We start from the raw sequence: 17,887 nt of genomic DNA on the forward strand, positions 1-17,887 counted from the left end.
CATCCTCCGGTTTCCTCGGTAATGTCTCCTGTCCCCCTTCCCTCACGTGTAGCAGCATCCTCCGGCCCTCACCCTCAGCGCCTCCAGCCGGTGCTCCTGGGCTGAGCTTGGCTCCATGATGACGGTGACCGCCTGCACCAGCTGCTCGCACAGCGCCCGCACCTGCTCCGCCATCTCCCGGGAAAACGGCGAGGTCCCCGGCATGAGCCACAATGAGCATGCGCAATGACGCCGTGCTCCAACCTCTCTCCCAGCGCCTGCGCTGAACAGTCGGCAAGCACGTGACCTGTCTGTACCAATAATACACCACACTCCACTGCGCAGGCGCCTCAGTACACCACACTCCACTGCGCAGGCGCGACACCTGAGGCGGATTCTGCAGTACTGTCAGAACATCGGCGGGAGGCTGAAGAGGGCGGAGTGCGCGGCTGACCGGAGCTCCACAGTGTTCGCACGGCACTGGACTACTACTCCCGGTATAACTCTCTAAATTACTCTCTAATTGTCTATCTTTTCACTAACAACAAAACTTCTACTCCCCCCGCCATCCGTCCTCACAGACCACCTCACCACTCCCCCACCCCCTCACCACTCCCCCCCCCCCTCACCTCTCCCCCCCCCCCCACCACTCCCCCACCCCCTCACCACTCCCCCACCCCCTCACCACTCCCCCACCCCCTCACCACTCCCCCACCCCCTCACCACTCCCTCACCCCCTCACCACTCCCTCACCCCCTCACCACTCCCCCCACCCCCTCACCACTCCCCCACCCCCCTCACCACTCCCCCCCACCCCCTCACCACTCCCCACCCCCCTCACCACTCCCCCACCCCCTCACCACTCCCCTCACCCCCTCACCACTCCCCCCCCTCACACTCCCTCACCCCTCACCACTCCCCCCCCCCTCACCACTCCCCCCCCCCCTCACCCCCCCCCCCCTCACCACTCCCCCCCCCCCCCTCACCCTCCCCCCCCCCCCCCCCCCTCACCTCTCCCCCCCCCCCCACCCTCACCTCTCCCCCACCCCCTCACCACTCCCTCACCCCCTCACCACTCCCCTCACTCCCCTCACCACTCCCCCCACCCCCCTCACCACTCCCTCACCCCCTCACCACTCCCTCACCCCCTCACCACTCCCCCACCCCCTCACCACTCCCCCACCCCCTCACCACTCCCCCACCCCCCTCACCACTCCCCCACCCCCCACACCACCCTCACCCCCCCTCACCACCCCCCACCCCCTCACCACTCCCCCACCCCTCACCACTCCCCACCCCCACACCACTCCCACCCCCCTCACCACTCCCCCACCCCCTCACCACTCCCCCACCCCCCTCACCACTCCCTCACCCCCCTCACCACTCCCCCCCCCCCCTCACCACCACCCCTCACCCCCTCACCACTCCCTCACACCCTCACCACTCCCTCACCCCCTCACCACTCCCCCCACCCCCTCACCACTCCCCCACCCCCTCACCACTCCCCCACCCCCTCACCACTCCCTCACCCCCCTCACCACTCCCTCACCCCCTCACCACTCCCTCACCCCCTCACCACTCCCTCACCCCCTCACCACTCCCCCACCCCCTCACCACTCCCCCCACCCCCTCACCACTCCCTCACCCCCTCACCACTCCCTCACCCCCTCACCACTCCCCCACCCCCTCACCACTCCCCTCACCACTCCCCACCCCCTCACCACTCCCCCACCCCTCACCACTCCCCCACCCCCTCACACTCCCCCCACCCCCTCACCACTCCCCTCACCCCCTCACCACTCCCTCACCCCTCACCACTTCCCCCACCCCCTCACCACTCCCCCACCCCTCACCACTCCCCTCACCCCCTCACCACTCCCTCACCCCCTCACCACTCCCCCACCCCCTCACCACTCCCCCCCCTCACCCTCACCCCTCACCACTCCCCCCACCCCCTCACCACTCCCTCACCCCCCTCACCACTCCCTCACCACTCCCCCACCCCCTCACCACTCCCCCCACCCCCTCACCACTCCCTCACCCCCTCACCACTCCCTCACCACTCCCCCACCCCCCTCACCACTCCCCTCACACCCCTCACCACTCCCTCACCCCCTCACCACTCCCCTCACCACTCCCCCACCCCCTCACCACTCCCTCACCCCTCACCCCCTCACCCACTCCCTCACCCCCTCACCACTCCCCCACCCCCCCTCACCACTCCCCCCACCCCCCTCACCACTCCCCCTCACCCCCTCACCACTCCCTCACCCCCCTCACCACTCCCCCCCTCCACCCCCTCACCACTCCCTCCACCCCCTCACCACTCCCCTCCACCCCCTCACCACTCCCTCCACCCCCTCACCACTCCCCCCACCCCCTCACCACTCCCTCACCCCCTCACCCTCCTCACCACTCCCCCACCCCCTCACCACTCCACCCCCCCCACCCCCTCCACCACTCCCCCCACCCCCTCACCACTCCCTCACCCCCTCCACCACTCCCTCACCACTCCCCCACCCCCCCACCACTCCCCCTCACCCCCTCACCACTCCCCTCACCCCCTCACCCACTCCCCCTCACCCCCCTCACCACTCCCTCACCACTCCCTCACCACTCCCTCACCACTCCCTCACCCCCTCACCACTCCCCCACCCCCTCACCACTCCCCCCACCCCCTCACCACTCCCCCACCCCCTCACCACTCCCCCCACCCCCTCACCACTCCCCCCACCCCCTCACCACTCCCTCACCCCCTCACCACTCCCTCACCACTCCCCCCACCCCCTCACCACTCCCCCCACCCCCTCACCACTCCCTCACCCCCTCACCACTCCCTCACCACTCCCCCACCCCCTCACCACTCCCTCACCCCCTCACCACTCCCCCACCCCCTCACCACTCCCCCACCCCCTCACCACTCCCTCACCACTCCCCCACCCCCTCACCACTCCCTCCCCCCCTCACCACTCCCTCCCCCCCTCACCACTCCCTCACCCCTCCCTCACCCCTCCCTCACCACTCCCCCACCCCTCCCTCACCCCTCCCTCACCCCTCCCCCACCCCTCCCTCACCACTCCCCCCACCCCTCCCTCACCACTCCCCCACCCCTCCCTCACCACTCCCCCACCCCTCCCTCACCACTCCCCCACCCCTCCCTCACCACTCCCCCCACCCCTCCCTCACCACTCCCTCACCCCTCCCTCACCACTCCCTCACCACTCCCTCACCCCTCCCTCACCACTCCCTCACCCCTCCCTCACCACTCCCTCACCCCCTCCTCACCACTCCCTCACCCCCTCACAACTCCCTCCCCCCCTCACCACTCCCTCCCCCCCTCACCACTCCCTCCCCCCCCTCACCACTCCCTCACCCCCTCACCCGCCCCCTCACCACTCCCCCCACCTCCTCACAGACCACCTCACCACTCCCCCCACCTCCTCACCCCTCCCCCACCCCTCCCCCACCCCCTCACCCCTCCCTCACCCCTCCCTCACCCCTCCCTCACCCCTCCCCCACCCCCTCCCCCCCCCTCCCCCCCTCCCCCACCCCCTCACCCCCTCACCACTCCCCCACCCCCTCACCACTCCCCCCACCCCCTCACCCCTCCCTCACCATTCCCTCACCCCTCCCCTCACCCCTCCCTCACCATTCCCTCACCCCTCCCTCACCATTCCCTCACCCCTCCCTCACCATTCCCTCACCCCTCCCTCACCCCTCCCTCACCCCTCCCCCACCCCTCCCCCACCCCTCCCTCACCCCTCCCTCACCCCTCCCCCACCCCTCCCTCACCCCTCCCCCACCCCTCCCTCACCCCTCCCCCACCCCTCCCCCACCCCTCCCCCACCCCTCCCTCACCCCTCCCTCACCACTCCCCCACCACTCCCCCACCCCTCCCTCACCACTCCCCCCACCTCCTCACCACTCCCCCCACCTCCTCACCACTCCCCCTCACCACTCCCCCCACCCCCTCACCCCTCCCTCACCCCTCCCTCACCCCTCCCTCACCCCTCCCCCACCCCCTCACCCCTCCCTCACCCCTCCCTCACCCCTCCCCCACCCCCTCACCACTCCCCCACCCCCTCACCACTCCCTCACCCCTCCCCCACCCCTCCCCCACCCCTCCCCCACCACTCCCCCACCCCTCCCCCACCACTCCCCCACCCCTCCCTCACCACTCCCCCACCCCTCCCTCACCACTCCCCCACCCCTCCCTCACCACTCCCCCACCCCTCCCTCACCACTCCCCCACCCCTCCCTCACCACTCCCCCACCCCTCCCTCACCACTCCCCCACCCCTCCCTCACCACTCCCCCACCCCTCCCTCACCACTCCCCCACCCCTCCTCACCACTCCCCCCACCTCCTCACCACTCCCCCCACCTCCTCACCACTCCCCCCACCTCCTCACCACTCCCCCCACCCCCTCACCACTCCCCCACCCCCTCACCACTCCCTCACCCCCTCACCCGCCCCCTCACCCCTCCCTCACCCCCTCACCCGCCCCCTCACCCCTCCCTCGCCCCCTCACCCGCCCCCTCACCCGCCCCCTCACCACTCCCCCCACCTCCTCACAGACCACCTCACCACTCCCCCACCCCCTCACCACTCCCTCACCCCCTCACCACTCCCCCACCCCCTCACCACTCCCCCACCCCCTCACCACTCCCCCACCCCCTCACCACTCCCTCACCCCCTCACCACTCCCCCCACCCCCTCACCACTCCCCCCACCCCCTCCCCCCACCCCCTCACCACTCCCCCCACCCCCTCACCACTCCCCCCACCCCCTCACCACTCCCCCCACCCCCTCACAGACCACCTCACCACTCCCCCACCCCCTCACCACTCCCCCCCCCTCACCACTCCCCCCCACCACTCCCCCCCACCTCCTCACAGACCACCTCACCACTCCCCCCACCTCCTCACCACCTCACCCCTTCATCACACCCCCCACCTCCTCACCACTCCCCCCCACCACTCCCCCCCACCACTCCCCCACCACCACTCCCCCACTCCACCCACCCCTTCACCACTCCACCCACCCCTTCACCACTCCACCCCCACCTCCTCACCACTCCACCCCCACCTCCTCCCCACTCCCTCACCCCCTCACCACCCCCACCCCCACCCCCCCTCACCACTCCCCCCACCTCACCACTCCCCCCACCTCCTCACAGACCACCTCACCACTCCCCCACCCCCCACCTCCTCACCACTCCCCCCACCTCCTCACCACTCCCACCCCTCCCCCCCTCACCACTCCCCCCCACCCCCTCACCACTCCCCCCACCCCTTCACCACCCCCCCACACCTCCTCACCGCCCCCCCCCACACCTCCCCCCCTCACCACTCCCTCCCCCCCTCCTCACCACTCCCCCCCACTCCCCCCCCCACCTCCTCACCACTCCCCCCCCCACCTCCTCACCGCTCCCCCCCCACCTCCTCACCGCTCCACCCCCCTCCTCACCGCTCCCCCCCACCTCCTCACCGCTCCCCCCCACCTCCTCACCGCTCCCCCCCCGCACCTCATCACCGCTCCTCCCCCCCCACCTCATCACCGCTCCTCCCCCCCCACCTCCTCACCGCTCCCTCCCCCCCCACCTCCTCACCGCTCCCTCCCCCCCCACCTCCTCACCGCTCCCTCCCCCTCACCGCTCCCTCCCCCTCACCGCTCCACCCCCCACCTCCTCACCGCTCCCCCCCCCCCACACCTCCTCACCGCTCCCCCCCCCCCACACCTCCTCACCGCTCCCCCCCCCCCACACCTCCTCACCGCTCCCCCCCCCCCCCACACCTCCTCACCGCTCCCCCCCCCCCACACCTCCTCACCGCTCCCCCCCCCCCCCACACCTCCTCACCGCTCCCCCCCCCCCCCCCACACCTCCTCACCGCTCCCCCCCCCCCACACCTCCTCACCGCTCCCCCCCCCCCACACCTCCTCACCGCTCCCCCCCCCCCACCTCCTCACCGCTCCCCCCCCCCCACACCTCCTCACCGCTCCCCCCCCACACCTCCTCACCGCTCCCCCCCCCCCACCACCTCCTCACCGCTCCCCCCCCCCCCCCACCACCTCACCGCTCCCCCCCCCCCCCCACCACCTCCTCACAGACCTCCTCCCCACTACTCTCCCCGCCATCCGTCCTCACGGACCTCCTCCCCACGGACCTCCTCCCCACTACTCCCCCCGCCATCCGTCCTCACGGACCTCCTCCTCACTACTCCCCCCGCCATCCGTCCTCACGGACCTCCTCCTCACTACTCCCCCCGCCATCCGTCCTCACGGACCTCCTCCTCACTACTCCCCCCGCCATCCGTCCTCACGGACCTCCTCCTCACTACTCCCCCCGCCATCCGTCCTCACGGACCTCCTCCTCACTACTCCCCCCGCCATCCGTCCTCACGGACCTCCTCCTCACTACTCCCCCCGCCATCCGTCCTCACGGACCTCCTCCTCACTACTCCCCCCGCCATCCGTCCTCACGGACCTCCTCCTCACTACTCCCCCCGCCATCCGTCCTAACAGGACTACTCCCTCCATCATCCGTCTTTACAGACCTCCTTCCGACTCCTCCTCCCACCACTTTCCGTCCTCACAGACCTCTTCCTTGGACTACTCCCCCCAGCAGTGACAACTCTGGTTTCCGCAGGTTTCCGAATGCTTGTCAGGACTGTACCGGGCCGGCTGTGACGCCCCACTATGGACGCTGGTCAGCAGCGAGTGGTGGCTCTGGTGGACATGGACTGCTTCTATGTGCAGGTGGAGCAGCGACTGCGGCCAGAGCTGAAGAACAAGCCAGTGGCCGTGGTGCAGTACAAGACCTGGAGAGGAGGAGGGTGAGGAGCTGACACAACCCGCGAGTTCGATCTGCAGAGTGATGGGGCCACAACGGCCGGAGCTGTGAATGTTGGGGGGCCTCTCTGCAGCCTGTGTCATTATCATGTTTGGTGGGTTGGATTCTCCCACAGATTTTCCCAGTTTATAATTGGGGCAAATCTGGGTTGATAAAGCACTTGGGCCTGAGCTGGCTTCTATATGAGGGGGCTCGTGGGTTTATGGCCTCTATATGAGGGGGCTCGTGGGTTTATGGCTTCTATATGAGGGGGCTCGTGGGTTTATGGCCTCTATATGAGGGGGCTCGTGGGTTTATGGCCTCTATATGAGGGGGCTCGTGGGTTTATGGCCTCTATATGAGGGGGCTCGTGGGTTTATGGCTTCTATATGAGGGGGCTCGTGGGTTTATGGCTTCTATATGAGGGGGCTCGTGGGTTTATGGCCTCTATATGAGGGGGCTCGTGGGTTTATGGCCTCTATATGAGGGGGCTCGTGGGTTTATGGCCTCTATATGAGGGGGCTCGTGGGTTTATGGCCTCTATATGAGGGGGCTCGTGGGTTTATGGCCTCTATATGAGGGGGCTCGTGGGTTTATGGCTTCTATATGAGGGGGCTCGTGGGTTTATGGCCTCTATATGAGGGGGCTCGTGGGTTTATGGCCTCTATATGAGGGGGCTCGTGGGTTTATGGCCTCTATATGAGGGGGCTCGTGGGTTTATGGCCTCTATATGAGGGGGCTCGTGGGTTTATGGCCTCTATATGAGGGGGCTCGTGGGTTTATGGCCTCTATATGAGGGGGCTCGTGGGTTTATGGCCTCTATATGAGGGGGCTCGTGGGTTTATGACCTCTATATGAGGGGGCTCGTGGGTTTATGGCCTCTATATGAGGGGGCTCGTGGGTTTATGGCCTCTATGAGGGGGCTCGTGGGTTTATGGCCTCTATGAGGGGGCTCGTGGGTTTATGGCCACTATATGAGGGGGCTCGTGGGTTTATGGCCTCTATATGAGGGGACTCGTGGGTTTATGGCCTCTATATGAGGGGGCTCGTGGGTTTATGGCCTCTATATGAGGGGGCTCGTGGGTTTATGGCCTCTATATGAGGGGGCTCGTGGGCTTATGGCCTCTATATGAGGGGACTCGTGGGTTTATGGCCTCTATATGAGGGGACTCGTGGGTTTATGGCCTCTATGAGGGGGCTCGTGGGTTTATAGCCTCTATAAGAGGGGGCTCGTGGGTTTATAGCCACTATGAGGGGGATCGTGGGCCTATGGCCTCTATATGAGGGGGGCTCGTGGGTTTATGGCCTCTATATTAGGGGGCTCGTGGGTTTATGGCCTCTATATGAGGGCGCTCGTGGGCTTATGGCCTCTATATGAGGGGGTTCGTGGCTTTATGGCCTCTATATGAGGGGGCTTGTGGGTTTATGGCCTCTATATGAGGGGGCTCGTGGCTTCATGGCCTCTATATGAGGGGGCTCGTGGCTTCATGGCCTCTGTATGAGGGGGCTCGTGGCTTTATGGCCTCTGTATGAGGGGGCTCGTGGCTTTATGGCCTCTGTATGAGGGGGCTCGTGGCTTTATGGCCTCTGTATGAGGGGGCTCGTGGCTTTATGGCCTCTGTATGAGGGGGCTCGTGGGTTTATGGCCTCTGTATGAGGGGGCTCGTGGGTTTATGGCCTCTGTATGAGGGGGCTCGTGGGTTTATGGCCTCTGTATGAGAGGGCTCGTGGGTTTATGGCCTCTGTATGAGAGGGCTCGTGGGTTTATTGCCTCTGTATGAGGGGGCTCGTGGGCTTATGGCCTCTGTATGAGGGGGCTCGTGGGCTTATGGCCTCTGTATGAGGGGGCTCGTGGGCTTATGGCCTCTGTATGAGGGGGCTCGTGGTTTTATGGCCGATATATCATGGGGTTCATGGGCTTATCGCCACTGTATGAAGGGGCTCATGGGCTTATTGCCTCTGTATGAGCGGGCTTGTGGGCTTATGGCCGATATATCAGGGGGCTCATGGGCTTATCGCCTCTGTATGAGGGGCCTCGTGGGCTTATCGCCTCTGTATGAGGGGCCTCGTGGGCTTATCGCCTCTGTATGAGGGGCCTCGTGGGCTTATCGCCTCTGTATGAGGGGCCTCGTGGGCTTATCGCCTCTGTATGAGGGGGCTCGTGGGCTTATCGCCTCTGTATGAGGGGGCTCGTGGGCTTATCGCCTCTGTATGAGGGGGCTCGTGGGCTTATCGCCTCTGTATGAGGGGGCTCGTGGGCTTATCGCCTCTGTATGAGGGGGCTCGTGGGCTTATCGCCTCTGTATGAGGGGGCTCGTGGGCTTATCGCCTCTGTATGAGGGGGCTCGTGGGCTTATCGCCTCTGTGTGAGGGGGCTGGTGGGCTTATCGCCTCTGTATGAGGGGGCTCGTGGGCTTATCGCCTCTGTATGAGGGGGCTCGTGGGCTTATCGCCTCTGTATGAGGGGGCTCGTGGGCTTATCGCCTCTGTATGAGGGGGCTCGTGGGCTTATGACCTCTAGATTCGGGGGCTCTCCTATCCATCACTTTCGGCTCCTCTTCCCCCTGCAGAATTATTGCCGTCAGCTATGAGGCTCGCGCTTTTGGGGTCACCAGGAACATGTTCGCCAATGATGCCAAGAAGCTGTGTGCTGACCTGGAGATCGCCCGCGTCAGCGAGGCCCATGGGAAAGCCGACCTGTCAAGGTGAGTCCTTTTCCCCTCCCTTGCCCTGCGACGCTGCCGGACATCTGTAGGAAGTGGTCATCCCGGGTTTCGCGGTGTGTTACAGGTATCGGGAGGCGAGTGTGGAAGTCATGGACATCATGGCCAGATTTGCAGTAGTAGAAAGAGCGAGTATTGACGAGGCATACATAGACCTGACCGACACCGTCCAGAGGAGGCTGCAGGAGGTGGCTGGCCGGCCACTGCCGGAGGGGTCACTGAGGACCACCCATGTACAGGGCTATCCTCACCTCCACCCCACTGAGGAGCACAGCCACACAAAAGGTAACCAGCAGAATAGTGAGTGCAGCTCTGGAGTATAATACAGGAGGTAACTCAGGATCAGTAATGTAATGTATGTACACAGTGACTGCACCAGCAGAATAGTGAGCGCAGCTCTGGAGTATAATACAGGAGGTAACTCAGGATCAGTAATGTAATGTATGTACACAGTGACTGCACCAGCAGAATAGTGAGTGCAGCTCTGGAGTATAATACAGGAGGTAACTCAGGATCAGTAATGTAATCTATGTACACAGTGACTGCACCAGCAGAATAGTGAGTGCAGCTCTGGAGTATAATACAGGAGGTAACTCAGGATCAGTAATGTAATGTATGTACACAGTGACTGCACCAGCAGAATAGTGAGTGCAGCTCTGGAGTATAATACAGGAGGTAACTCAGGATCAGTAATGTAATCTATGTACACAGTGACTGCACCAGCAGAATAGTGAGTGCAGCTCTGGAGTATAATACAGGAGGTAACTCAGGATCAGTAATGTAATGTATGTACACAGTGACTGCACCAGCAGAATAGTGAGTGCAGCTCTGGGGTATAATACAGGATGTAACTCAGGATCAGTAATGTAATGTATGTACACAGTGACTGCACCAGCAGAATAGTGAGTGCAGCTCTGGGGTATAATACAGGAGGTAACTCAGGATCAGTAATGTAATGTATGTACACAGTGACTGCACCAGCAGAATAGTGAGTGCAGCTCTGGAGTATAATACAGGAGGTAACTCAGGATCAGTAATGTAATGTATGTACACAGTGACTGCACCAGCAGAATAGTGAGTGCAGCTCTGGAGTATAATACAGGAGGTAACTCAGGATCAGTAATGTAATCTATGTACACAGTGACTGCACCAGCAGAATAGTGAGTGCAGCTCTGGAGTATAATACAGGAGGTAACTCAGGATCAGTAATGTAATGTATGTACACAGTGACTGCACCAGCAGAATAGTGAGTGCAGCTCTGGAGTATAATACAGGAGGTAACTCAGGATCAGTAATGTAATGTATGTACACAGTGACTGCACCAGCAGAATAGTGAGTGCAGCTCTGGAGTATAATACAGGAGGTAACTCAGGATCAGTAATGTAATGTATGTACACAGTGACTGCACCAGCAGAATAGTGAGTGCAGCTCTGGGGTATAATACAGGATGTAACTCAGGATCAGTAATGTAATGTATGTACACAGTGACTGCACCAGCAGAATAGTGAGTGCAGCTCTGGGGTATAATACAGGAGGTAACTCAGGATCAGTAATGTAATGTATGTACACAGTGACTGCACCAGCAGAATAGTGAGTGCAGCTCTGGAGTATAATACAGGAGGTAACTCAGGATCAGTAATGTAATGTATGTACACAGTGACTGCACCAGCAGAATAGTGAGTGCAGCTCTGGAGTATAATACAGGAGGTAACTCAGGATCAGTAATGTAATACATGTACACAGTGACTGCACCAGCAGAATAGTGAGTGCAGCTCTGGAGCATAATACAGGATGTAACTCGGGATCAGTAATGTAATGTATCTACACAGTGACTGCACCAGCAGAATAGTGAGTGCAGCTCTGGAGTATAATACAAGATGTAACTCAGGATCAGTAATGTACACAGTGACTGCACCAGCAGAATAGTGAGTGCAGCTCTGGGGTATAATACAGGAGGTATCTCAGGATCAGTAATGTAATGTATGTACACAGTGACTGCACCAGCAGAATAGTGAGCACAGCTCTGGGGTATAATACAGTAGGTAACTCAGGATCAGTAATGTAATGTATGTACACAGTGACTGCACCAGCAGAATAGTGAGTGCAGCCCTGGAGTATAATACAGTGTTATGAATGAGTCACCGTAGGAGGCAAAAACATAAATACTAGCTAAGTCCAGAAAACCAGAGAAGTTGGCAGCTAACGGATTGCAGACCCCTGAACCTATCAACAACAACTAGCAGTAGCCGTGGGGGGCTCCTACAGTGCCCTAGACCCCTCGATCACAGCCGGAGAACTACATAGCCTAAAGACAGAAAGGGAAATCTAAACTGCCCCAGAGCAGACCCCAAAGCAAAAGGCAGCCCCCCACATATAATGACGGTGAAGCAAGATGAAAAAACACTCACACAGATAGAAAGATAGGCTGAGCAAATGATGGGGCCCAAGCTAACTAAATAGGACAGAATAGAAAAGCTGCTGTCTGCAATCCGCCAAAACCCTATCAAAACAAGAGCCAACAGACTGATAGGGAATAAAGCCCTGAAGACGCTAGGCTTCAAAAGGACTATATCAGCACTCAGGTATTTTCTGAAGACAGAGCAAAAAGGAATTCAGCTCACCCCAGCAGGGAATGGCAGAAATCAAGGAAAACAATGCAAAACAAAACCAAATCACAAATGCAAAAGTAGAACAGAAAACTTAGCTTTTGAGGAGCAGGAATCAGACTGGTCTCCTAGAATCCCTGAGAAATCACCAGCAAGGCAGAAGGGCGTCGGCTGCCTTATATCCAGCCAGTAATTCCCGTCACCCAGTCATCATCATCCTGCCCAGCTGCTTGGTAATCAGCCTCATGAACTCCCTCTTCTGGTGAAGGAAGGTAATCAGACCTCAATGGTGAAGGGGAAAATGAACTCACAGCAATACAGGATGTATCACAGGATCAGTAATGTAATGTATGTACACAGTGACTGCACCAGCAGAATAGTGAGTGCAGCTCTGGGGTATAATACAGGATGTAACTCAGGATCAGTAATGTAATGTATGTACACAGTGACTGCACCAGCAGAATAGTGAGTGCAGCTCTGGAGGATAATACAGGATGTAACTCAGGATCAGTAATGTATGTACACAGTGACTGCACCAGCAGAATAGTGAGCGCAGCTCTGGAGTATAATACAGGATGTAACTCAGGATCAGTAATGTAATGTATGTACACAGTGACTGCACCAGCAGAATAGTGAGTGCAGCTCTGGAGTATAATACAGTATGTAACTCAGGATCAGTAATGTAATGTATGTACACAGTGACTGCACCAGCAGAATAGTGAGTGCAGCTCTGGAGTATAATACAGGATGTACCTCAGGATCAGTAATGTAATTTATGTACACAGTGACTGCACCAGCAGAATAGTGAGTGCAGCTCTGGAGTATATAATACAGGATGTAACTCAGGATCAGTAATGTAATGTATGTACACAGTGACTGCACCAGTAGAATAGTGAGTGCAGCTCTGGGGTGTAATACAGGATGTAACTCAGGATCAGTAATGTAATGTATGTACACAGTGACTGCACCAGCAGAATAGTGAGTGCAGCTCTGGAGTATATAATACAGGATGTAACTCAGGATCAGTAATGTAATGTACACAGTGACTGCACCAGCAGAATAGTGAGTGCAGCTCTGGAGGATAATACAGGATGTAACTCAGGATCAGTAATTCAGTAATGTAATGTATGTACACAGTGACTGCACCAGCAGAATAGTGAGTGCAGCTCTGGGGTATAATACAGTATGTAACTCAGGATCAGTAATGTAATGTATGTACACAGTGACTGCACCAGCAGAATAGTGAGTTCAGCTCTGGAGGATAATACAGGATGTAACTCAGGATCAGTAATGTATGTACACAGTGACTGCACCAGCAGAATAGTGAGTGCAACTCTGGGGTATAATACAGGAGGTAACTCAGGATCAGTAATGTATGTACACAGTGACTGCACCAGCAGAATAGTGAGTCCAGCTCTGGAGTATAATACAGGATGTAACTCAGGATCAGTAATGTAATGTATGTACACAGTGACTGCACCAGCAGAATAGTGAGTGCAGCTCTGGGGTATAATACAGGATGTAACTCAGGATCAGTAATGTAATGTATGTACACAGTGACTGCACCAGCAGAATAGTGAGTGCAGCTCTGGAGTATAATACAGGATGTAACTCAGGATCAGTAATGTAATGTATGTACACAGTGACTGCACCAGCAGAATAGTGAGTGCAGCTCTGGAGGATAATACAGGATGTAACTCAGGATCAGTAATGTATGTACACAGTGACTGCACTAGCAAAATAGTGAGTCCAGCTCTGGGGTATAATACAGGATGTAACTCAGGATCAGTAATGTATGTACACAGTGACTGCACCAGCAGAATACTGAGTGCAGCTCTGGGGTATAATACAGGATGTAACTCAGGATCAGTAATGTAATGTATGTACACAGTGACTGCACCAGCAGAATAGTGAGTGCAGCTGTGGAGTATAATACAGGATGTAACTCAGGATCAGTAATGTATGTACATAGTGACTGCACCAGCACAATAGTGAGTGCAGCTCTGGGGTATAATACAGGATGTAACTCAGGATCAGTAATGTAATGTATGTACACAGTGACTGCACCAGCAGAATAGTGAGTGCAGCTCTGGGGTATAATACAGGGTGTAACTCAGGATCAGTAATGTAATGTATGTACACAGTGACTGCACCAGCAGAATAGTGAGTGCAGCTCTGGGGTATAATACAGGGTGTAACTCAGGATCAGTAATGTAATGTATGTACACAGTGACTGCACCAGCAGAATAGTGAGCGCAGCTCTGGAGTATAATACAGGGTGTAACTCAGGATCAGTAATGTAATGTATGTACACAGTGACTGCACCAGCAGAATAGTGAGTGCAGCTCTGGATCAGTAATGTTTGTGTTCTGTGGCTCCTGATTTGTGCTGCAGAGGAGCAGCGGCTCCTGGGGGTGACGCAGTGGCTGAACTCTATGGACACAGGGGCCCCGCAGAGCCTGGAGCTGCAGCTGACGGTCGGAGCCCTGATTGTGGAGGAGATGAGGGCGGCTGTGGAGGAGGAGACCTCGTTCCAGTGCTCGGCTGGAATCTCCTACAATAAGGTGGGTCTGCTCTCAGCCGTGGCTGTTTGTCGTTCTGTGGCCGTGCCTCCGTTGCTGGTAATGGCGTCTCATCCCGCTCTGTCGGATCCATGGCTGAGGCCTCCTCTCTCCGCAGGTTCTGGCTAAGCTTGCCTGTGGACTAAATAAACCGAATCGCCAAACTATCCTGCCCCCCAGCGGCGTCCCCGGACTGTTCAGTCAGCTCCCCGTCGGGAAAATGTGAGTTTAAAGCCGTGACCGGGACAGTAACGAGAACCTTCCTGCCAGGGATGTGTGAACTGGCTGATAACAGAGATCAGTGGCCTGCACATGGCGGTGACTCTGCCTATTGTGCATTTGTTTCTTCTCTTCTCAGCCGTCATCTTGGAGGTAAACTCGGCTCCGCTGTGCAGGAGGTCCTGGGGGTGCAGTACATGGGGCAGCTGACGCCCTTCAGTGAATCCACCCTGCAAAGCCATTTTGGAGATAAAACTGGGTAAGCCCCCACTAGTCTTTAGTAATGGGGTCCTGCTGGAAATGACTGCGTTAAGGGGTCTGGTCTGTGAGTCCCTTGTAGCCCACCCTGTCCCCATTGTAGTGGGAGAGGAATGGTTCCAGGACCCTGCCTGTTACTGGGGGGTCTCAGTGGGGTCACACCTGCCTCACCCGTGTCTTCCTCTGCAGCTCGTGGCTTTATCTGCTGTGTCGCGGCATCGAGGATGAACCTGTGAAGCCCAGACAGCTACCAAAATCCATCGGCTGCAGCAAGACCTTCCCAGGGAAGACGTCTCTGTGCACTCAGGAGCAGGTGCGGGTGGATGGGGGTCCTGTGTGGAGGATCAGGTTATTCTCAGGTGGTCTGTCTGCTCGCCTTGGTGTGGGTTCACCATCGTCTCTGTGCACTCAGGTGCAGGGGGCCAGGGTCCTCTCTGGGTCAGGCTATACTCGGGTGGTGTGTCTTCTCCCTCTGGGATCACCTCCTTCTCTCCGCAGGTGCAGCACTGGCTCCTACAGTTGTGTCTGGAATTAGAAGAGCGACTGCAGAAGGATCGGGAGCTGGTGAGTACTGCTCCAGGGATAGCGGGGAGAGTAGCCACGTGCCGTCATTGCTGTCTTCTCTCCGCAGAATCACAGAGTGGCCAAACAGCTGACCGTGGGTTTACACCGGCAGGGGGATGCCAGCGGACTGTCCCGGTGCTGCACTCTTACCCGCTACGATGCACAGAGGCTCCGCAGCGACGCCTTCATCCTCCTGAAAAGCTTTAATAAGGCTGGAGCTCACCAGATGGCATGGTATGTAGCGACGGCAGCGGCACGGTATGTAGCGACGGCGGTACGGGAACGCATGGTGTATATGTAGCGACGGCAGCGGCACGGTATGTAGCGACGGCGGTACGGGAACGCATGGTGTATATGTAGCGACGGCAGCGGCACGGCGAGGCATGGTATGTAGCAACGGCGGTACGGGAACGCATGGTGTATATTAGCGATGGCGGTACGGGAACGCATGGTGTATATGTAGCGGCGGCACGGTATGTAGCGACAGCAGCGCCTACACGATATGTAGCGATAATGGCAGCTGGCGTTGTCTTGTGTCTAAGACGTGATCTCTGATCGTTTCCAGGTGTCCTTCCATCACTCTGCTGCAGCTATCTGCGAGCAAGTTCTCTGACACAGCGTCCTCCGGAGGCAACATTGTGAGTCTGCTGAACAAGGAGACGTGTGAGAAACACCTGAGCGAGCAGCCATCCCCCTGCATAAGTCTCCAGGAGCCGCAGCGAGTGGTGGAGATCCGGACCCCCAGCACCATCCGGAGCTTATTCCAGAGAGCCGCTGAGAAGAGGAAGGATGCCGCAGCTGAAACAGCATGTAGTGCGTCTCCTTCTGCCCCCGGGACCAAGGGGGTGGGGAATGAATGCTGTCCTCAGCGGCTGCAGACGTCTGCGCCAGTTGACCTGGCGGAGGACACGTTGGTCTGTGAGACGTGTCAGCAGGCCGTCCTGGTGTGGGACCTGCCAGAGCACAATGATTATCACTTTGCTCAGAAATTACAGGACTCGTTTAATGCTTCTCTGGACACAATGGCCGCCATGACATCCCCGGGCCCAAGGCCGAAGAGTAAAGCAAAAAAAATTATGACCGCCCCCAGCGCCAAACGTGCCCGCACTGAGGGGAGCCGCACTCTGGACTCGTTCTTCAGAAGAGCCCCGCAGTGACCATTCTCTGTCCCCCCTCTGGTGTGCGGTGGTGGGTCACAGGCATTTGGGGTAGATATATGTGCGAAAGGCTATATTGGTTGTGTCGGAGCCCCCTCATGCCTGACAGACTATAAGCTACCTGGTCTCCATTGATTCACGGTTCTTGCACTGCAGTGGTCCATGTATCCCTGAACATTGCAGGCTCTTAATTGTATTAGGGGTTCCCTGCTGTCAGACCCCAGCAGAAGGTTGCAGTACAACATGCTGCAGTTTAATAGCCTGCCAGCCAGTGGTACATGCTGCAGTGTAATAGCCTGCCTGCCCTGCCAGCCAGTGGTACATGCTGCAGTGGAGTAGTCGGCCAATGAAGCATGCTGCAGTGGAATAGTCCGCCTGCACTGCCGGACAGTGGTACATGCTGCAGTGGAGTAGCAAGGCGGTGATGCATGTTGCAGTGGAATAGTCCGCCTGCACTGCCGGACAGTGGTACATGCTGCAGTGGAGTAGCTAGGCGGTGATGTATGTTGCAGTGGAATAGCCTGCCTGCACTGCCGGACAGTGGTACATGCTGCAGTGAAGTAGCCAGCCGGTGATACATGCTGCAGTGGAGTAGTCGGCCAATGAAGCATGCTGCAGTGGAATAGTCCGCCTGCACTGCCGGACAGTGGTACATGCTGCAGTGGAGTAGCAAGGCGGTGATGCATGTTGCAGTGGAATAGCCTGCCTGCACTGCCGGACAGTGGTACATGCTGCAGTGAAGTAGCCAGCCGGTGATACATGCTGCAGTGGAGTAGCCGGTGTTCTTATCTTATGCAGCTTGTAGTAATACCCCTGCTGTAATCGCTTGTCTTCCCCTTATAATGGCGCTGACAGTCTCTTCTGCTTTTATGATCAGTAAATATTTTTGCACTTTCTTTGAGCCCCGTTTGCGCTATAGCACTTAGGACGGCGAGTGCAGCCGCCATTGTCTGAGGCTGCAGCTGAGCGGTGACTCCAGCTCCGCTACA

The 17,887-nt window shown here is 58.8% G+C and overlaps 2 protein-coding genes across 3 annotated transcripts in view; one reads left to right on the plus strand and one right to left on the minus strand.

Moving 5' to 3' along the window:
- Positions 1-344, minus strand: part of XPO5 (exportin 5) — a 43,681-nt gene extending 43,337 nt beyond the window's left edge. For both annotated transcript variants that reach the window (XM_073564921.1, XM_073564920.1), the window contains exon 1: positions 73-344. In XM_073564921.1, coding sequence (XP_073421022.1) covers positions 73-204 — 132 coding nt within the window. In that variant the 5' untranslated portion in view covers positions 205-344. The remainder of the gene's footprint in view (positions 1-72) is intronic.
- Positions 338-17,794, plus strand: POLH (DNA polymerase eta). Its single transcript, XM_073564923.1, has 11 exons — positions 338-476; positions 6,628-6,814; positions 9,381-9,515; positions 9,601-9,818; positions 14,534-14,703; positions 14,819-14,922; positions 15,059-15,178; positions 15,367-15,490; positions 15,676-15,741; positions 15,809-15,975; positions 16,307-17,794. The coding sequence occupies exons 2-11, from the start codon at positions 6,678-6,680 to the stop codon at positions 16,896-16,898; spliced, it is 1,833 nt and encodes a 610-aa protein (XP_073421024.1). The 5' UTR covers positions 338-476; positions 6,628-6,677; the 3' UTR covers positions 16,899-17,794.
- The last annotated feature ends 93 nt before the right edge of the window (positions 17,795-17,887 follow it).

Source organism: Dendrobates tinctorius, unplaced genomic scaffold (assembly GCF_039654945.1).
Source record: "Dendrobates tinctorius isolate UK_male_01 unplaced genomic scaffold, ASM3965494v1 ptg000501l, whole genome shotgun sequence".
In the NCBI taxonomy this organism is placed as follows: domain Eukaryota; kingdom Metazoa; phylum Chordata; class Amphibia; order Anura; family Dendrobatidae; genus Dendrobates; species Dendrobates tinctorius.

What these genes read in the sequence shown, in the direction of transcription:
- POLH (XM_073564923.1), top strand. Translation starts at nt 6,678, where the DNA reads ATGGACGCTGGTCAGCAGCGAGTGGTGGCTCTGGTGGACATGGACTGC. An exon ending in AAGACCTGGAGAGGAGGAGG is followed by an intron (nt 6,815 to 9,380) that starts GTGAGGAGCTGA and finishes TTCCCCCTGCAG; the next exon opens with AATTATTGCCGTCAGCTATG. An exon ending in CTCTGTGCACTCAGGAGCAG is followed by an intron (nt 15,491 to 15,675) that starts GTGCGGGTGGAT and finishes TTCTCTCCGCAG; the next exon opens with GTGCAGCACTGGCTCCTACA.